The sequence below is a fragment of the Amblyomma maculatum genome, chromosome 9, assembly GCF_055883805.1.
Source record: "Amblyomma maculatum isolate TAMU_Amacu chromosome 9, ASM5588380v1, whole genome shotgun sequence".
NCBI classification, from domain to species: domain Eukaryota; kingdom Metazoa; phylum Arthropoda; class Arachnida; order Ixodida; family Ixodidae; genus Amblyomma; species Amblyomma maculatum.
In genome coordinates this window covers 122,607,286-122,629,307 of record NC_139352.1, presented here as the reverse complement: position 1 = coordinate 122,629,307, position 22,022 = coordinate 122,607,286, and the positions used below count along the sequence as shown (strand labels likewise).

General features: G+C 46.4%; 1 protein-coding gene across 1 annotated transcript in view; it reads right to left on the bottom strand.

Moving 5' to 3' along the window:
* Positions 1–20,919, bottom strand: part of LOC146180299 (P-selectin-like) — a 61,519-nt gene extending 40,600 nt beyond the window's left edge. Inside the window, exons 1-2 of the mRNA XM_084580363.1 lie at positions 20,841–20,919; positions 11,031–11,210 (exon numbers count right to left, since the gene is read on the bottom strand). Of these exons, the coding sequence (XP_084436489.1) occupies positions 11,031–11,210; positions 20,841–20,919 (259 nt within the window). The remainder of the gene's footprint in view (positions 1–11,030; positions 11,211–20,840) is intronic.
* Positions 20,920–22,022: the final 1,103 nt, after the last annotated feature.

Genomic DNA, 22,022 nt, shown 5'->3' with positions numbered 1-22,022 from the left:
CTCGATGCGAAAGGAAGGGTGGTTTTTATAGCCACCTCATTTTTGGGTTCGTGTTTTTTTTTTTCAGTTGTAATGATGCCTCATTACTGCACACAAATGACGTCACATTCGCCTACTACTGCTGAATAACGTATAAATGAATTTCTTATCTCACCTGTTTCGGTTTTAATAGCAGAGCGATGGCTCTGACATCACAGTCAAGTCTAGGTCACGCGAGGGATGAAAATAGAGCGATATAAATAGTGACGTCTCATTTGAATTCACCACAATGATAAAGCCTGACTGCCTCGAGAACAGGAATCAGTACCAGTGTCGAATGAGCGATTATATTGCTGTTTTTTCATGCCGCGCATCAAGACATGACTATGACGTCACAGCCATCTCTACGCTGTCGAAACCGAAATTGGCGAGAAAATAAAATTCAATTATAAATTATTTAGCGGTCGTAGGCGAAAACTGCATGCGGCTCGATAGACAGGAATGACGTACGCATCATTAACAAGAAGAAAAATGCCACCAAAATATAGTGTCTATAATCATTTAAACAAGGCTGAATGGTGGGTCTGTTGGTAATTCATATTCAAAGGGTAATCCAGCCAAAATTAGATGAAAACACAAAATAACAAAATAAGGACGCTCTGTAGGGATCGCAACATATAATAAAATGACAGACACTCCCTGAAGGAAAAAAACTGTGTGCAGTTGAGAAAATCAGTGATGTTTTGCAGGCATGTAGCCACGTGGAACCCCTTCATGGATCACTGCCTTGTCGTGGCGGAGGGGCTTGCGAAACTCGATGAAGTCGTGAGCTCTGCTGGGTAGGGCCACCCAAGAGACAGGTCACGGCAGAGAGTTCTGACAAAATGTGATTCACTGGAGAAGGTAATGGCAACCCACTCCAGTATTTCCTGCCAAGAAAACCCTATGGCCAGTCACAATACCAATAATGATATGGCGCCGGAAGATGAGACCCCAGGTTGGAAGGCGTCCCACATGTTACTGGGGATGAACAAAGGGCGATTCCTAGTAGCTCCAGGACGAATGAAGCGGCTGGACTAAAGCCAAAAGGACGCTCAGTTGTGGATGTGTCGGGAAGCGACCGGAAAGTCCGATGTTGCAAGGAGATGTATCACATAGCAACATGGAATGTAAGATCTATGACGCAAGGTAAACTGGATATCGTCAAGCGAGAAATGGACAGATTGAACATTGATATCTTGGGTATCAGAGAGCTCAAGTGGACCGGAATGGGAGAATTTAACTCCGGCGACCATTATGTCTTTTATTGTGGGCACGAATCCAAGAGAAGGAATGGGGTCGCTCTCATAGTAAACAGAAGAATGGGCAAAGCAGTGCTAGGGTACAACCCCAAAAACGACCGAATGATTTCACTTCGGATCCAAGGTCACCCTTTCAACATAACAGTTATCCAAGTCTATGCACCGACCACTACTGCTGAAGAAGCTGACGTTGAGAGATTTTATGCGGACCTACAATGCCGTTTAGACCGCACCCCATCATCAGACGTCGTTATTCTCACAGGAGACTGGAATGCTAAGGTAGGGAGTGAAGAAATATCCGGAATTACAGGCAAGTTCGGTCTTGGTGAGCCAAATGAAGCTGGGCAGAGGCTAGTAGAGTTTTGTCAAGAAAACAACCTGATCATAGCGAATACTCATTTTCAACAGCACAAGAGGCGCCTGTACACATGGACTTCACCGGACGGTCTGTACAGGAATCAGATCGATTATATTATTTGTCGGCAGAGATGGAGAAGCGCTATACAAGCAGTAAAAACAAGGCCTGGGGCCGATTGTGGCACCGATCATCAGCTTCTTGTTGCCAAGATTAAGCCTCGATTGAGGAAAACGCAGAAAACTAGAAGGCCTTTCAGGTATAATCCGGATCAAGTTCCATTAGAATATACTGTGGAGGTGAGGAATCGATTTCAAGAATTAGATCTAGAAGACAAAGAGCCCGAAGAGATGTGGACTGATGTTCGTGATATAATACAAGAAGTTGCTACTAAGGTAGTTCCAAAGCAAAAGAAGTGCAAGAAAGCAATCTGGTTATCTGAAGAGGCTTTGCAAATAGCTGAGGAAAGAAGGATGGCAAAAGTTATGGGGGAAAGAGAAAGATACAAGGTTCTCAATGCGAATTTCCAGAAAATAGCAAGGAGAGATCAGAATGTCTTCCTGAACATACAGTGCCAAGCAGTTGAGGACAACAGCCAATTAAGGAACACAAGAGCTCTGTATAAGACAATCAAAGATATCAAAGGAAGCTTCTGTGCTAAGCTGGGCGTGATAAAGCACAAACGAGGCAAGGACCTCACTGAAGCCGGAGAGATAAAGAAGAGGTGGCAGGAATACACTGAAGAACTGTACAAGAAGGACCCGAATGTGCAAACCCAACATAAGACGGTTGTGGTCACTGATCTCGAGCCGGGCATCCTGAAGAGTGAAGTTGAATGGGCCTTAGCCAGCCTTGCTAAGAACAAGGCTAGCGGAATTGATGGTATTCCAGCTGAGTTGCTTCAAAACCTCAACCATGACGCTGTTAACATTCTGCATACATTATGTCAGAAGATTTGGACAACCCTGCAGTGGCCACAGGATTGGAGGAGGTCAGTTTACATCCCCATTCCAAAGAAAGGCAGTGCCAAAGATTGTTCCAACTACCGCACGATCGCGCTTATTTCGCATGCTAGCAAGGTGATGTTGAAAATCCTCCAAGGTAGGCTGCAGCAGTATGTGGATCGGGAGCTTCCGGACGTGCAAGCTGGGTTTCGCAAGGGCAGAGGAACTAGAGACCAAGTTGCCAACCTTCGCTGGATCATGGAAAAAGCAAGAGAGTTTCAGAAACCCATCTACCTCTGCTTTATTGATTATGCGAAAGCGTTTGACTGCGTAAATCACAGCAGATTGTGGCAAGCTCTCCAAGAGATGGGAGTTCTCATCTGTCTCCTCAGGAACCTGTATGAAGGGCAAGAGGCCACAGTCAGAACTGGGCATGGTCTTACTGATTGGTTTCCGATTGAGAAAGGAATGAGGCAAGGCTGCATACTGTCGCCCTGCCTATTTAACCTATATGCAGAGTGCATCATGAGGAAAGCCGGTCTGGACGAGTCTTCAGCTGGAGTGAAGATTGCTGGAAAGTGTATCAACAACCTTAGATATGCGGATGATACCACTTTAATGGCAGAAAGTGAAGCGGAACTCAAGAGACTTCTGATGCGCGTACGAGAAGAGAGTGAGAAGTTTGGGCTTAAATTGAACATTAAAAAGACAATGATTATGGCGTCTTGCCCTATCAAGTCCTGGAGCATCAAGGGACAAGAAGTGGAAGCTGTGACAGATTTTCTCTTCTTGGGCTCCAAGATTACCTCGGAAGGAGACTGCAGCCATGAAATTAGGAGACGCCTGCTTCTGGGAAAGAGAGCAATGGTTAGCCTTGACCGCCTAGTAAAGAGCAGAGACATTAGTCTGCCAATCAAGATCCGTATAACTCGTACTATGGTCTTTCCAGTTGTGATGTATGGATGCGAGAGTTGGACTTTGAAAAAGGCTGACCGCCGAAGAATTGACGCGTTTGAATTGTGGTGCTGGCGAAGACTCTTTGAGAGTTCCTTGGACTGCCAGAAGATCAAATCAGTCAATATTGTCGACCATAAACCCTGACTGCTCATTGGAGGGTCAAATTCTAAAGTTAAAGCTCAGCTACATTGGTCATCTGATGAGAAGAGAGGAGTCGCTGGAGAAAGATTTGATGTTGGGAAAGGTTGAGGGTCGCCGGAGAAGGGGTAGGCAGCGAACGCGATGGTTAGATGGCATCCTCGAGGCACTGCAGATGAAGTTATGTGATGTTAGGAAGATAGTGAGAGACCGGAAAGCGTGGCGTGACATGGTCAATAGGGTCACGAAGAGTCGGACACGACTGAACCACTGAACTGAACTGAACTGAGCCACGTGGAATACTAGAGTGATAATAATAGTTTCTCCGCAAGATGGCGCTTCGGATGTTTTCTTGCAATTTTAAATGGCAAATTAAACTTGTAGGACTTTTTGACGGGTTAGTTGGTACATGATCTTAATTTTTATAGCGCTGAAGAAACACCACAGGAAGAAAGACACAAAAGGACAGAAGCGCAGAAAAGCAGAAAATGAATGAGCAGAAAAGGAACCCAGGCACTCTTTTATAATCTCTGGTCTGCAGGAATGTGCAATAACCACCACACTAAATCAGAAAACCAAAAAAAGAAAAAGGAAAACAAGGAGACAAGGAAAAAAAATCCCTAGGCGGGATTGAACCAGTTCAATCATGGCCAAACACATGGGTGAAAGGCAGGTCGCATGGATAAAGACAAGAAAATGATAAAAGCAAGCAATCACAAGAGCTTAAAAATCCGAAGAAGACATGAGAGAGAAGTCAAAGATAAAAGCATAAAATTCAAAAGGTGGACGGCAGCGTGTAAAAAACGCCTAAAATCATTGAAAAGAAAAAAGAAAACATGTGTGTGTTGGCAAAGGAAAGTGACGCTGAGATCGCGCAGACCCCGAGTTCTTTTAATTCTACCTCGACAGGATTCAAATTTACGCATGAATCAGTAGATAATGGTTGCCTTCAATTTCTAGACCTCAAACTTTCCTTTGCCAACACACACGTGTGTTGGATGTATCAGCCTCGCTCAAAGAAGGCTCTTTTAGCTTACGATAGCTCCCACTCAAAGATAGTAAAGCGTGGCATAGTTTCACTTTTCCTAAGATCTGCCCTAGATAAATCTTGGCCGCACAAGATGGATGAAAGCTTCCAGTAACAGACTGGAAGAATCCTTTCTGCAGGCTACCCTGTGCATATGGTCACCAGCGTGTCCGAAAGCCTTCTTCAGAGAATCGAGAAGCCAGGCAACAAATGAGAGGCCGAAAAGAAACCCCATCTGCACGGTCTCTCGCACAATTTGAAAAAAGTGGCAGCCAGGCACGGTGTACAGCTAATCTTTTCAGCTCCCTGCAAGCTGGCAAGCATTTGCCCGATGGTGTCAGGGAAGCGTTTCAACGAGGCCTGTACTGTAAAGCATCAAAACATGTTCACCCAGTGCACCGGCAAGGTGGTGTACGAGATTCCGTTGACCTGTGGCAAGGTTTATGTGGGAAAGACGGGGAAATGTTTCAATGAGCGGGCTCGAAGGCACAATGTGACTATAAAGAACAAGACACCTTGCTATACATTGTAGCCGCTGTGAAAATTGCCGTCCCAAGTTTCAGGAAACCAAGTTTCTAGCCAAGGCACAGGACAAGACAGAAAGAGAAGTTATTGAGGCTTTTTACATTCATCAAAGAAAAGACAAGTGCGTTAGCACGCCCTCTATACTCCTTTCTAAAGACGAACTCTGCTTTTTTGAAGGATATGTGTAGTTCTTTTCACCGTTTTTTTTTCTACGCTTTTTTTTTTTCAATCATTATAGGCGTTTTTTACACGCTGCCGTACACCTTTTGAAGTTTATGCTTTTATCTTTGACTTCTCTCTCATGTCTTCTTCGGTTTTTGAAGCTCTTGTGATTGCTCGCCTTTATCATTTTCTCGTCTTTATCCATGCGACCTGCCTTTCACCCATGTGTTTTGTCATGATTGAACTGGTTCAATCTTACTGCTTTTTTTTTCTGATTTAGTGTGGTGGTTATCGCACATCCATGCAGACCAGAGATTATAAAAGAGTGCCTGGGTTCCTTTTCTGCTCATTAAAGTTGGAAGTTGCGCTTCTGTCCTTTTGTGTCTTTCTTCCTGTGGTGTTTCGTCAGTGCTATAAAAATCAAGACTAAACTTGTAAAGCCTCTTTGATATTGTCAAGCTCGGTCTATATATACTATATGAGGCGAGATCTTTTCATTTCTACATTAAGATTATGACATATTTTGGCTAGTGTTCTGTTCCTTTAAGGGCTGCTGCGAGACATTTCTTCTCCTAGCATTGATGACAAAAAAAAAAAAAAAACCAAATCTCCACACCGAATTCACCGCGGAGTTACACAAGCTTTTGTTTACCTATAGTGAACTTTTTGACTTCGATACCCGCCCATTAGGTCGAACTGCAGTTGTCATCCACCGCATTGACACCGCTGACGCCACACGTTATTCAAAGGGAGGTCGAGAAGATATTGGTGAACGACATAATCGAGCCGTCCCTGGGCATCCCTGTCGTTTTGGTCAAGAAAGAAGATCACATTTGGATATTTATTTATTTATTTATTTATTTATTTATTTATTTATTTATTTATTTATTTATTTATTTATTTATTTATTTATTTATTTATTTATTTATTTCAAAATACTGCAGGCCAATATTTTGACCCAGGCAGGAGTGGATATACAAGGCATTAAAACAACAAATAAAAATAAAAATCAAAACATGGGATTAGAGTAAATGAACAAGTCAACAAAATACAACACTGTATCATTCAAAAAAATGTAACTCTAGAGCTTTAATGAAATTGGAAGACTGGAGAATGGCCTCAGGAAGACAGTTCCAGTCGGAAATGGTCCGTGGAAAAAAGCTGTGCTTGAATGAGTCAGTCCTTGCAAAAATGGGTTCGAGCAGGTTACTTCTTGAATGATGTGTCCTGCGCGACAATTGTTTAAGAATTTCAGGGCGAGGTATGTTTAATTTGTGTGTTAAGAGGTTGTGCATAAACAATAAACGGGACATTTTTCTGCGTACTTCAAGTAGTGGAATATGGTTAGCTTTCATTAGTGTAGTAGGTGAGTCTGACCTCTTGTGTTTACTGTAAATGAACCTAGCCGCTTTCCTTTGCACCATCTCTATTTTATGTATGTCTTTTTTTAAATAAGGATCCCATAAAACTGAAGCATACTCTAATTTAGACCTAATAAATGATGTGTATGCAAGAAGTTTGAGTTTACTTGGAGCATCATTAAGTTTCCGCCTCAAGTAGCACAGCTTGGAAAATGCGGAGGAACAAATGTCGGAAATATGAGAAGACCAAGTTAAATCATGAGTTAAGGTTACCCCTAAATATCTATAATGTGTAGTCTCCTCAATTAAATGATTAAGCAGGCTGTAAGACATGTTTTTTACGTGAAATTCGCAATAGGACTGTTTTGTCGAGGTTTAATTTCATGTCCCATTTAAGACACCATTGGCGAACAGCTAATAGCGAATTTTGCAAGGTGTAGTGATCGTTGGGTTCATTTATGGTCTTAAAAAGTATGCAGTCATCTGCAAAAAGCCTTAAAGAGACATTATCAGGAAGAGAAACAGACAGATCATTAATATAAATTATGAAAAGCAGCGGTCCTAACACGCTCCCTTGGGGTACACCTGATGTGACTGGAAGCTCGTTTGATTTGAAACCATTAACCTCTACGTATTGTTTCCTGTTTGTAAGATAAGCATTAATCCAATTTACAAGGTAGTTAGGGACGCCGATACTTACTAATTTATAAATGAGTTTACTATGGGAAACTGTGTCAAAGGCCTTGCAGAAGTCTAAAATGAGGACATCAATCTGCCCAGATTTATCGAGAACTACTTGAAATTCATTAACTGTAGTTACCAACTGCGTGACAGTGGACATACCCTTTCTGAAGCCGTGTTGCAAGGAGGATAACATGTTATTTTCAGCTAGAAAAAAGTTAAGATAACCAGAGACTATGTGTTCTAATAACTTGCAACAAGAAGTGATAGAAATTGGACGGTAATTAGAAATGGTTAGCTTATCGCCTTTCTTATGAATTGGAACAACACGGGCCATTCTCCAGTCTTCCGGCACTTCACCAGAAAGTAAAGAAGCTTGAAAGATTTTTGCTAAAAACTCGGATAATTGCGCCGCAAAACGTTTAAGAAACACATTTGAGAGCCCATCAGGGCCCGCAGATTTTTTATCGCCGAGTTTACGCAGCATAGACAGAACACCATTTACAGAAATATTTGGTATGTTACCTTGGTCTTCAATTCGAACTCTAGCTGTGGTTGCAGTCACCGTCAGAAACACGCTTTGAAAGTACTGGTTAAAACCTTGTGCTATTTTCGTGCAGTCGGTGACAATGTCATTATCAATGCGAGCCTTACTCAACTGCTCAACCTTTCGATCTAGAAAATTCCAAAATTTCTGGGGGTCACTTCTGATGAATTCTGGGAGCGTCGTATTGAAATAATGAGACCTCGCTAGTTTTAATTTTGAGGCAAGTTTCTATTCTACGTTGAATACCGCCACTTGACCAAAAAGACGTCTATCCACTACACGCTTGATAGTTTACACGGAGACTGCTATTTTTCTCCATCGACCTTCGTTCTGGCTACTGGCAGTCTCGACGAGAAAGACAATTAAAAAACAGCATTCGTTATCCCGGACGACGTCTACCAATTTATGTCATGCCTTTTGGCATTTGGAATGCCCCTGCAACCTTTGAACGCATCATGGACGCTTTGCTTCAATGCTTCAAGTGGACCACTTGTGTTATCTCTACGACGTAATTGTTTTCTCCCCTACATTTGACACCCAGCTCCTTCGACATTCTACAATTCTTGCGCTTTTTCTCCTCGCCAGACTTCGACTGAACTCCAAGTAGTGCAGCTTCGTCACCGGGAAATCAAAGTCCTTGGCCACCTGACCGTGACAAGATTCGCGCCGTCAGATATTTTCCTACTCCGCGTTCATTCAGCGATGTTCGAAGATATATTCGCTTATGCTCCTATTTCCGACAGTCCGTCCCGAACTTCGCAGCCCTTGCTCGCCTTCTCACCCACCTACTGAAAAGGACGTTTCCTTCTCTTGGAGGCCGGAACAAGTTGCAGCTTATAACTGCTCTCGCTACTTCACTCGTCTTGGCCCGTTTCAACCCATCCGCCCCTACTATCACAGCGACAACACAGCCGAACAAGGCCAACCGTCACCTATCCCACATTACAAAATCATTCTATCACAGATCCACCGTTATTTGTTTGGCCTCCCATTTACTGTTAGGACAGAATAGCATATCTTGTGTTTTCTTCCCTCAGACACCCTACTGGCCGTTGGGGACGCTGGGGGCTACGATTGCAAGAATATCCGTCGTCTACAAGCCGGCTTCAGCTAGGTTCAGACTGCTTGTCCCGTCGACTCCCTTCCGGCTGTGACGATGATGCCTTGTCTGTCTCGGCCTTTTCTAACATTCTCAGTGAACAGCGCTTCAATCCTTCGCTACATCCACCGTCTTACATCCGACCACTCTGATCCATTCCTCGCCTTATTTGTACACCACGGGACCGCACCGATGTAATATGCGACCAGATGGGACTGAGCTTTTGCTCATCGTTCCCAGACATCTTCGCTCCATCATCCCTCAACAGTGTCATGATGCTCAAACGGCTGGCCACTCGGGCGTCTTCCGCACATACGATAGCCTGCGCCAACGTTTCTACTGGCCGGAGCTCAACCGCTCCGTCCAGCGTATTAATACGTTGCCACATGTGAACTGTGCCAGCGTCGGAAGAGACCCTTCGTTTTTCCATCAGGCCACCTGCAACTGATCCCTTACCGACCCGTTTTCCCGCGTTGGCGTTGACCTTATTGGGGCTCTTCTTAGTCTCCGTCTCGGGGAGCAACTAGATCGCCGTCGCCACCGATTACGCTACGCGGTACGCTGTTACCCGCGCCATCCCGACCAGCTGAGCCACAGACGTCGTTGACTTCCTTCTAGACAACGTGATTCTTCATCATGGCGCCCCTCGTGAACTACTGACAGTGGCTGCTGCTTTCTTTAAAAAGTGCATGACGAAATTCCCCGTTCGTGCTCCGTCCGCCACATATTCACCACCGCCTATCAGCCCCAGACCAACGGCCTCTCGGAACGTCTAAACCGTACCCGCACTGTATACTGTCCATGTATGTGTATGACAACCATCGGGATTGGGATGTTCATCTACCCCTTGGCATTCGCCTACAGCTCATCGCCCCATTCTACCGCTAGATGCTCTCCATTCTACCTGCTCTTTGACCGACACCCGTTACTGCCCTTCGATACTTCACTACCTGAGACTGCGGCTGATGCCACCGGTATTTATGCCAGTGATGCCATCACCGGCGTTCATGATGCCCGCTGGATTGCTCGTGATAGACTCTCTCTATCAGACTCAAAAATACCTGTACAACAGACGCCACCGTGATGTGCACTACACCCCTAGATCTCTAGTCTTGCTGTGGCTACCGTACGGTCGAGTGGAGTTGTGCGAAAAACTTGCCTCGTTACACAGGCCCTTACCATATCTTGCGCCCCGTGCCCTACGTCACATTCGATGTTGAACATCTGCATCAAGAGTTCTCGTCCGTAGCGCCACCCTACGAAATCGCGCATGTCTCCCGCCTCAAGCCCTATCATTCACGTTCTATTTCACTAACGTAGAAAGCACTCGGACTGTGCTTTTCCCTAAGGGGATAGTGTTACTTAGCGGTAGGCGCTGGTCGTGCGCCAGAATACGATGAAGTGGGGCAGACTGCCTGAGAATGACGACGCTGAGGGTGGACAGATCTGAGCTGACATCTACCCTAGTTGAGCGGGACTATCGTTTGTGAATCTTCCCCGTATACCAATATCAATATCGGATGGTCTATGACATAATATGATAGCTTTTAACTGTATGTTCAACTTGCAAGATAATAAATGCACCTATTAAGGGATTAGTGAATAAGAAAGTGCCAACGTGTGTGTTCGCAAACGAAGATCCGTTCACGCTCACGCGTCGCACCATTAAAGGCGCAGCTTAAACGTCGCCCGCTCCGCACACCCTGGCTTTGTTTGCTTATACTCTTTTGCCTTCTTTATGCGGAGAGCTCAGTATGAGAAAATGGCAAGAAAAAAACCACAGTGGAAGGTAAGGACATAAACGATAAGCGCGAGCCGGTGTACTCCAGAACCATGAAGTCCACAATTCGCTACTAATTACAAAGTCAGAAATTCGAAGAAATAGTCAGTTCCTTCATTTTCTTTATGTACAACACAAAAGTCGGTTGCCTTACAGAGAAGCATCAGTACAAACCTGTGCATGTGGGTTCAGCGCCCGACCAGGTTCCATCGCTTTGGCAAGTTCGCTCGACGTCTCCTTCCAGCGAGTAGCCCGGGTTACACTTGTAAATGAGCTTTGCGCCCTTCACCGGGTTTCCCAGAGGAAGCTCGACGGCACCGTTGGCGATGGAACTGGGCGGCAGCGTGCAAGGCTCTGAAACAGCAGGCACGTTGCAAAACACGGTATATAAATCCATAGGCAACTCTGCTAATCGAAGGACAGCATCAAATAAATTGCACATTGATTCAAACGAAAAGAAAGGCGCAGTATCTGTCACACTTTCTCCGTGGACACTTGACCATACCGTAAGGTAATGTAGGAAGGTGAGAGTTAAAGCCTAAAAAAAAGAGGTGCCGTAGTGGAGGGCTACGGAGCAAATCGTACAGATCAAAGATTTGATTGGTCAGGTTGTATGAAGTCACTATAACTTGTGACAGAACCGAAACTGCCAAATCCAGCAGCTCCTTTAAATAGGAGGGTTCGATTATGCCTCCCTGGGGGTAGACTCGAGATGCAAGACACACGAATGATCTCCTATAAATTGGGGGGGGGGGAGTTGATTCCCAACTAAAGCTCCCATTTAAAGGAGCTGTTTCGGGGCCCTTGCATCTCAAGTCTACCCCAGACAGGCACGTTTATTCGGCTCGGCTAAAGCGGAGTTGTGTATCGAAGCTGAATGGTCTTTCACATAATGTCAATAATAGTGGAGCTTAAGTGTCCCTCGAATGTTGATTGCTGTCTACATTATGCTATATATCACCATAATAGATATATTTCTCGGCTGCTGTTTAAAAGTAAAGAGCAAAGATCAATATTGCTTCATATCGAAACATTACATCGACACCCATTTACTGTCCCGGAGTTCCCGGGTTCGATCCCGACCGCCAGCGGCTGCGCTTCGATGAAGACGAAACGAAGAGGCGTCCGTGTGCTGTGCGATATCAGTTGTTGTGGCTATAGGAAGAAGGAAAAGAAAATGCACGGGCCTGCTACTGGCTCTGTAGCTGAGCCCCCTCCGCTGCCTGATTGATTGATTTATAGGAAGGGACAGGAGCGGTAACTGTCTCACTTGTTTTCTGTGGACATCGCAACCGCGCCCTAAGGGAAGGGAGGAAGGTGGGAGTGAAAGTGGAAAGAGAGAGGGGGGAGCCGTAGTGGAGGGCTACGGAGTAATTTCGACCACCTGGGGATCTTTAACGTGCGCTGACATCGCACAGCACACGGACGCCTCTTCCTTTCGCCTCCATCGAAACGCAACCGCCGAGGTCGGGTTCAAACCCGGGTACTCTGGCACAGTAGTTGGGCGTCTTACCACTGCACCACCCCGGCGGGGCCTCTCCGCTGCCTCGTGCGGACAAAAGAGAGAAAGTAGAGAAGAAAGAAAAAGAAGAGGGAGAGAAAGACGCGCACCGCAACAGCCGTCGTCCACCACCTAAGCGGTGGCGGGTGCAATGATGGCCTACAACATATAAATAAAAAATTACCTAGGGCTTATGCTTTGGTTAATCCTGGTAGGTTGCGAAAGCAATGCGGCTACCTGGCGCAATCTTCTTTTCTGCTTCTCCGTAACGTCTGTCTAACGAGTTGTTGTTGTGGCTGTAGGAAGGAAAAGAAAATGCACGGGCCTGCTACTGGCTCTATAGCTGAGCCACCCCCGCTGCCTCGTGTGGACAGAAGAGAAAATAGAGAAGAAAAAAAATTGGCAGTGGCTTAGCTTGGTTAAGCCTGGTAATTGCGAAAGCAATAGCTATGGCTACGCCTAGGTTCAGCTGGTGGTGTAGCTGGTTGTGGTGCTTGTGGTTATGCTTATGGTTATGCAGTGATACACTCTGGACACGGCATATGGTTCAACTATTGTTTATTGCGGGGTGCTAACTGGTAGCGAGGCAAGGAGTGCCATGGCTGCAACGATATACTTGGTTGTGGGTGAGGTTAAGGCAGAATGTACAACTGCCGCTCCGGCACCGGCTGCAACGGCATTCTTTACGCCAGCAGAAATGAAAGCATCCCTGGAGACTGCGTTGGTTCCACCTGCCGCTAGACCACCTCCTATAGTATCTAACGTTGCACCCCCGGTGGTATCTGCGACTGCAGCCCCATAATTCTTCTTAGCTTTAGGAGCATGTGGCACAACTGCAGCTCCGCGGTTGGTAGCTACCGCCTCGCGAGCCAATGGCGCGAGTTGGGGTCCCTGTTTTTGCCGCAGATAGGATGACGTCGCTCCGGCTGTAGCGCTCCCTCACGGAGGGAGCGGGAGTTAGGCCGCGGTTGGTAGCTATCGCCTCGCGAGTTGACGGCGCTAGTTGGGGCCCCTGTTTTTGTGCAGCTGTGCTTGGCGGCGCGCCAAACGTCACGCTAAAGGTCAATGGTAGTTACCGCCTCGCTACGCGAAGGGCTGGAAAGTGAAAGTAGTATTGCTTTCGCAATAAAAGAACAGAGAGAGAAAGACGCGCGCCGCAACAGTCGTCGTCCATCACCGAAGTGGTGGCGGGTGCAATGACGGCCTACAACAGTCGCGGAATGGAATAGTCTTCCTTCGGGTCTATGTACATCCAAGCGTTTTGTAAATGAGCTGGAGAATTTATTGTATGTTTCCTAGTATTGTTTTTTGTGCCTGCTGGTTTTGTGTCCTGCTATTAACTTGCGGCTGTTGTGGCTGATGCTTTTATAGGTTTATATTTAGCTGTATGCCCCTCCTGCTTGAGCCAACTCTGGCTTGCAGTATGCTCAAAGTGCAGCGGTGGCGTAGCGGTAGAACATCCGCCCCGCATGCAAGAGGACAGGGGCTCAAATCCCGGTGCCGTATTAAAAAAAAAGAAATCCGAGTGTCGATGGAATTGCATAAACAGGTTTGGGGTTCGACCTGATGCCGGTGAGCACCTCCGGCAACGAACTCCCTCACCAGAACAGGAGTTGGCCACCCTGGTGCATTGGCCGCAACCTCTCATGATAAGCTCCATAAAACCCCGGCCCTCAGTCACCAGCGGCTGCGGATCAACTGACCACGGCAGCGGTCAGACCTGTGACGCAGCAGGGGGTGCTAAGAAAGCCTGGCTCCGCTGGACAGGCCGCCATTGGAAACTGACCCTGGCAACGTTTAATGCTCGAACCCTAGCTAGTGAAGCTAGTTTAGCAGCGCTGTTAGAGGAACTAGAGGGCATGAAATGAGATGTCATAGGGCTTAGTGAGGTTAGGAGGCCGAATGAGGCATATACTGTACTGTATTGTGTTATCGAGGTTCACCAGAGAGGCGACAACTAGGAGTAGGTTTCCTTGTCAATAAGTATATAGCGGGGAATATAGATTAATTCTATAGTATTAATGAGACGGAGGCAGGCATCGTAATTAGAACTAATAAGCGGTATTAAATATGGGAGAAATATGGGAGAGGCCTTCGCCCTGCAGTGGGTATAATCAGGCTGATGATGAAGCGGTATAAACTGAAGGTTGTACAGGCTAGTGCACCTACATATAGTTATGGCAACGTTTAATGCTAGAACCCTAGCTAGTGAAGCTAGTTTAGCAGTACTCTTAGAGGAACTAGAGGGCGTGAAATGGGATGTCATATTGCTTAGTGAGGTTAGGAGGCCGAATGAGGCATATACTGTACTGTATTGTGTTATCGAGGTTCACCAGAGAGGCGACAACTAGGAGTAGGTTTCCTTGTCAATAAGTATATAGCGGGGAATATAGATTAATTCTATAGTATTAATGAGACGGTGGCAGGCATCGTAATTAGGCCTAATAAGCGGTATTAAATATGGGAGAAATATGGGAGAGGCCTTCGCCCTGCAGTGGGTATAATCAGGCTGATGATAAAGCGGTATAAACTGAAGGTTGTACAGGCTTATGCACCTACATATAGTTATGGCAACGTTTAATGCTAGAACCCTACCTAGTGAAGCTAGTTTAGCAGTACTCTTAGAGGAACTAGAGGGCGTGAAATGGGATGTCATATTGCTTAGTGAGGTTAGGAGGCCGAATGAGGCATATACTGTACTGAAGGATGGGCATGTACTGTGTTATCGAGGTTTACCAGAGAGGCGCCAACTAGGAGTAGGTTTCCTTGTCAATAAGTATATAGCGGGCAATATAGATGAATTCTATAGTATTAATGAGAGGGTTGCAGGCATCGTAATTAGGCTTAATAAGCGGTATAAACTGAAGGTTGTACAGGCCTATGCACCTACATGTAGTTATGATGACCAGGCAGTTGAAAGCTTCTATGAAGATGTAGAATCGGCAATGCGAAAAGTAAAGACGCAGTATACTGTACTAATGGGCGACTTCAATGCCAAGGTAGGCAAAAAACAGGCAGGAGACCAGGCAATAGGCGACTATGGCATTGGTTCTAGGAATAGCAGGAGGGAGTTACTAGTTGAGTTTGCAGAGCGCAATAATTTAAGAATCATGAATACCTTCTTCAGCAAACGGAAGAACCGGAAATGGACATGGAAAAGCCCTAACGGGGAGACTAAAAACGAAATCGACTTCATAATGTGTTCAACCCCCGCCATTATTCAAGATGTAGAGGTAATCGGGAAAGTGCGATGCAGTGACCACAGGATGGTGAGGTCCCGAATTAGCCTAAATCTGAAGAAGGAGCGCCACAGATTAGTAAGAAAGAAACCCATCAACGAATTAGCGATGAGGCGGAGGGCAGAAGAGTTCAGGATCTCGCTACAGAATAGGTTTTCAGCTCTAACTGAGGATGGCGACATTACCCTAGAGGCAAGGAACAATAATTTCAGAGATATCATTACTGAGTGCGCGGTAGAAGTAGGCGGTAGGATAGTTAGAGAGGATAGCGGTAAGCTGTGTAAGGAGACGAAAGATTTGATTAAGAAACGCCAGAGTATGAAAGCTTCCAATCCAACAGACCAGATCGAATTGGCCGAGATAAAGCTAATCAATAAGCGCAAGGTGGCCGATATAAGGAAGTATAACATGGAGAAAATTGAGCATGCTGTAAAGAACGGGGGAAGCCTTAAAGCGGTAAAGAAGAAATTGGCCATAGGCAAAAACCACATGTATGCGATAAGGGACAAGGCGGGCAACGTCATCACTAATATGGAAATGATAGTCAAAGTAGCCGAGGAGTTCTATACAGATCTCTACAGTAGCCAAAGTAATGAGATTAGCGTAGATTAGCCAACCGTAATGAGATTAGCGGTAGGGAAAAACAGTCAGACGTTCCACCAGTGACGAAGAACGATGTCAAGAAAGCACTAGAAACTATGAAAAGGGGGAAATCAGCTGGAGAAGATCAGATAACTACAGATTTGCTGAAGGACGGGGGGGATATCGTGTTAGAAAAACTGGCCACCCTGTATACGCAGTGCCTAGTGTCATCGACGGTACCGGAACCATGGAAGAATGCAAACATTATCCTCATTCACAAGAAAGGGGACTCTAAGGGCCTTAAAAATTACAGACCAATCAGCTTACTGTCTGTTACGTATAAGGTATTTACTAAGGTAATCGCTAATAGAATCAGGACAACCTTAGACTGCAATCAAGCAAAGGATCAAGCAGCGTTTTGGAAACGGTACTCTACTATCGATCATATCCATACCATCAATCAGGTGATAGAAAAATGCTCGGAATATAACCAGCCCTTATACATAGCATTCATTGATTACGAAGAAGCATTTGACTCAGTTGAAACCTCGGCGGTGATGCAGGCATTGCGAAATCAGGGGGTAGACGAGCCGTACGTGAAAGTGCTGGAAGATATATATAGTGGCTGCACAGCAACCATAGTTCTGCATAAAGAAAGTAACAAAATTCCCATAAAGAAAGGTGTTAGGCAAGGAGACACAATCTCCCCAGTACTATTCACAGCTTGTTTAGAGGAAGTATTCAGAGACTTGGAATGGGAGCAGTTAGGGATAAGGGTAGATGGAGAACCCCTCACTAATCTGCGATTTGCTGATGACATTGCCTTGCTAAGCAACTCAGGGGATGAACTGCAAATAATGATTGATGACCTAGACAAGAAAAGTAGAAAGGTAGGCTTGAAAATCAATATGCAGAAGACTAAGGTAATGTTAAACAGCCTCGGGAAGGAACAGCAGTTTACATTAGGTAGCGAAATACTGGAAGTAGTAGGCGAATATGTCTACTTAGGACAGGTAGTAACCGCAGATCCGGACCACGAAAAGGAAATAACAAGAAGAATAAGATTGGGATGGAGCGCATTTGGCAAGCACTCGCAGATTATGAGTAGCAGCTTACCGGTATCGCTCAAGAGGAAAGTATACAACAGTTGCATCTTGCCTGTAAGTGAAAGCTCGTTAATTCGAACCTCGATAATTCGAATTTTCGGATAATTCGAACGACACTACTTGGTCCGGCCAAGCTCCATAGAGATCTGTGTATAAAAAAGCCCGTTAATTCGAACGCGAGTCGGTTCCGCTATGGATAATTCGAACTACGCGCCGCCGCGTCTGGGCGGCTTGGCGCACATCACGCGGAAAAAAAAAAAAAAAAAAAAAAAAAAAAAAAAAAAAGTGAACAAACACCTCCGCGATCGGAAGACATAATTAGAGGCTGCGCACGTCCAAAACAGGGACAGAAGATGGAACCAGGTAAAACCATGGAAGAGTGGGTAAAAGAGGCGGCGTTGGAGGGATAGGGGACGGCGGACGCGGCAAGGTCAGTGCATGGCCGCGCGGCGGCGGCTTAATTATTAATTAATTGGTTCACAGGAAGGGAAAGGTGCAGTATCTGTCACACTTACTCTGTGGACACCTGAACCGCGCCGTAAGGGAATAGATGAAAGTGGGAGCAAAAGTGGAAAGAGAGAAAGGGGAGCCGTAGTGGAGGGCTACGGAGTAATCTGCTCTCTGTTCTGCGCAACCTCCGTAGCTCGCAACTAAATACTCGTTAATTCCAACCCTGTTAATTTGGAAATAGGGATAAGTAGTGTCGGCACGGTCCCAGCCAACGCCCATAAAAGGCTATGACCTCGGACGGGCACAAAGGGTTAAACTTTTTTTTTTTTTTTTTGCGATAGCCATTCATTTTTCCACCCATCAGTCGTCAATGAACGCAGGCGAGTCAGCCGCGATCATGACGCCGGCTTTTATTTGCCAAGTTCGCTTCCCTCCCCCCCTGCCGGAGCTAAAGTCAAAAGGTAAACACGCCGTTATCGCTGCGCGGCATCTTGGCGCGAAACGGAGGGACGCGCTAATGACTGCCGCCTTTTTTTTTCAGATTCGTAGGCACAAATCGGGGCTGGTTGGCTTCATTGTGCAAGCGAGTTCGTTACGCGACTAAATATGGTACATTTACCGTAATACAAATGGTTCTAGTCAGTTTTTTCGAGGCCATTCGATAATTCGAACATCGGATAATTCGAACTTTTTTCCCGGTCCCGCGAAGTTCGAATTAACGAGCTTTTACTACTCACCTATGGGGCTGAAACGTGGAGGCTAACCAAGAGAGTTCTACATAAGTTGAGGACAACCCAGAGGGCTATGGAACGAAAAATGGTAGGGGTAACATTAAGAGATAGGAAGCGTGCAGAGTGTGGGTGAGATAAATAACTAAGTTACTGACATTCTAGTGGAAATTAAGAAGAAATGGACATGGGCAGGACATGTAGTGCGAAGAGAGGATAACCGATGTTCGCTGAGGGTAACAAACTGGATTCCAAGGGAAGGAAAGCGTAGCAGGCCGGGGCGGCAGAAAGTTAGGTGGGCGGATGAGATTAAGAAGTTCGCAGGGGTCAAGTGGATGCAGCTAGCACAGAACCGGGTTAAGTGGAGAAATATGGGAGAGGCCTTCGCCCTGCAGTGGGTATAATCAGGCTGTTGATGATGATGATGATGATGATGATGATGTAGTTATGATGATCAGACAGATCCGGAGTTTGGTACCGCCAGTATAGAGACTCCAAGGGAGTTCGGTTCGGCCAGCTCATAGTGCCACAAAAGTACCGGGCAGGCATCCTTAATTTGTGCCATGGGGGTGGATGGTCGGCCCACCTTGGTGTGAAAAAAATGAAGGAAGGTTCTTACAGGAATTCTACTGGTCCGGGTGCTTCAGGGATGTCGAAGAATTTGTCAAAAGTTGCGATACTTGCCAGCGGGTCGGGAAACAGGGCGAAGTACTGAAGGCTTCCATGAAGCTAGTACCGATGATTAGTGAACCCTTTCTTCGCCTCGTGGTAGACGAAGTTGGTCCACTCCCTGTGACTCAGTCTGGATGTCGCTACATTTTGACAATGATTTGCCCAGCGACCAAGTTCCCAGAGGCAGTTCCGCTCAAGGAACTGAACTAAGTGAATATTGTGGACGGGTGGTTGTCATTATTTTCTCGGGTAGGCTTTCCAGCTGACATATAGAGCGACCAGGGAAGCGTTTTTGCAATCGTTTTTGGAAAGGTGCGGCACAGTTCAGTCAGGCACCCTCAAAGCAACAGCGTGGAAGCGTAGCACTCCGTTCTAGAACGGGTGCTAAGGGCCATGTGCTATGAGCATCGCAAAGATTCGGAGGCCTGTCTGCCTGCAACTATGTTCGCGTTGCAGTCAGTGCCTCGTGAGACCACAGGCCCAGCAGAACTGGTCTATGGGCAATCATTGAGATCGCCCCTCAAGATGGTCAGAGAGGCCTAGGAGGGTACCGGCGACGACGCAACCGTGGTAGACTATGTATTAAGCCTGCTCGAAAGGCTGAGGTCATACAGGTGAGCTAGTAGAGAGTAACATGAGGTCCGCGCAGGAGACGGCAAGGCGGTACTACGATAAAAAGGCGCGCCAACGTACGTTTACGGCGGGCGATAAGGTGTTGCTTTTGGTGGCTTCCAAGGCCAACAAGTTGCACGTGCAATGGGAGGGACCGGCTAAGGTAACCAGTAAGCTGTCTGACACTAACTACATGGTAAAGTTACCCGGCAAGAGAAAGAAAACTATAATTTACCCCTCGACCCTTATGAAACCCTGCCGAGAGCGTGAAGCTATAACTCAGCTTGCACTTAACGTACTGGAGGAGGTTGATACGGCGTTTGTTTCTCCGAGTGGTGACGCCGAATCTCTTTCATTCAGGGCCTGCTAGAGAAACTCAACGTAAACGATAGGTTAAAAATGAACAGCAGGACCATCTTCAACAACTTTTCTAGAGTTCGAAGACTTTTTTGCGGATCGGCCCGGAAAGACCTGTCTGTTATAGCATGACATTTAGCTAACTTCCAACGAACACATTCGCTGTCGCTCCTACCGAGTCTCTCCAAAGCAGAAAGAGATATAGCATCAGAGACCCAACGCATGCTGGAGTTGGGAGTCATTGCGCCCTCCGACAGTGAGTATGCGTCACCGCTCATACTGGTATAGGTGCCTGGCAAAGACCCAAAACCTTGCATTGATTACCGTAAATTGAATGATGTGACTAGGGGCCAACTCTACCCAATTCCAAATCTGGAGGAACGCGTAGAGACTGTCAGCAGGGCTGCCTGTGTTTCGACACTTGATCTCACGCGAGGATACTGGCAGTTCTTTTGACGGAAAGAGCCAGCCGTTACGCGGCGTTCACCTCGCCCGTAGGCAGTTTTCAGCCTCTCGTGATGAGCTTTGGGTTGAAAAATGCCCCATTGTGTTTCTGGTTGGTTTGGTTTAATTTTGTGGGGTTTAACGTCCCAAAGCGACTCAGGCATTTTGTTTCTCTGGACTCATGGACCATGGCCTAAAAGGAACAGAAGGTGTCGCGCTACCTTACCTTGACACCATTGTGGTTTCTCTAACAGCTGGGAGGAGCACTTGTGTCATTTGCGCGACTTCCTGACCCGCTTGCTGCAGGCAGGCTTGAATGTTAGAGCCGAAAAGTGTCAACTTGCAAAATCCGAGGTCGAACACCTGGGTCATGTCATTGGCGGAGGATCCCGGAGGCCCCTAGATGTAAAGGTTTATGCCATTCAGGACTACCCTTGGCCAGTTACCAAAACCGACGTCCGGGCACTTCTGGGCTTGACGGGTTATTATCATGGCTACATTCCGAACTACTCAAAGATAGCTAATCCTCTTACTGACAGTTTAAGAAAAACCGAACCTGTTCGAGTGGCGTGGATTGAGGCTAAGGAAAGTTTATTCGTAGCGTTAAAGATGGCATCCAATGCGATGCGAGCGAGAGGGGTATGGGAGCAGTGCTTAGTCAGAGCGGCATGCGGGGCGAAGAGCATCCTGTATTGTTTGTAAAGCCGCAAACCGACCAACCTAGAGCAGGCTTACAGCACATCGGAGAAAGAGTGTGCTTGTCTGGTTTGGGCAACCCAAAGGCTGCGATGCTACAGCCGGCTCCCAGTTCGTGATCGAGACCGATCACTGCCCCTTAACGTGGCTACGTAATATGTCCGCTAAAAACGCGGGGCTGCTGCGCTAGCACTCCAAGAGTACAACTTCGAAGTCAGGTACCGGCGAGGGCAATAAAACGGTAACGCCGATGGCCTCAGCCGGAGGTTTCCTCAGTAACAGCGCAAAAGAGCACAGGGAACTTGGAAAGCAAGTGTTTTTGTTGTTCAATTGCTTTGTTCTTGCGCATTGCGAATAATTACGCTGCATTTTTTCCTCTCTTGTGCAAACTGTGAGCGGTTTTCTTTCGGGGATGAAAGCCAAAGAAAAAAAAATCAAGAAGAGCGCAATGTGAAAATCCAAATTCAGCGTACAAATCGGGTTCGTCGTGCCACTTATCCGCCCATGTGCTTTCGTAGCGACGGCTGGGTAGCCATTTTCAATTCTCCCTTCTTTTGTTTTGTAATTATGTGTGCAGCAATTTTGCTACGACTTAGCGCCTGGCATATCTCTGAGGCTGGCTGTGAGCTGCCTAGCTGAGGTGGGGGCTCGGTGCAGATTTCACCACTAACGCTCCAATTTGAGGGCCATGACAAGCTGTGCAGAGTGCCCTGTCTGACGACTTTGCCCCTTGGACTCGGAGAGCGACACACATTCGTGGTGCACTCATCGGCTGCGAC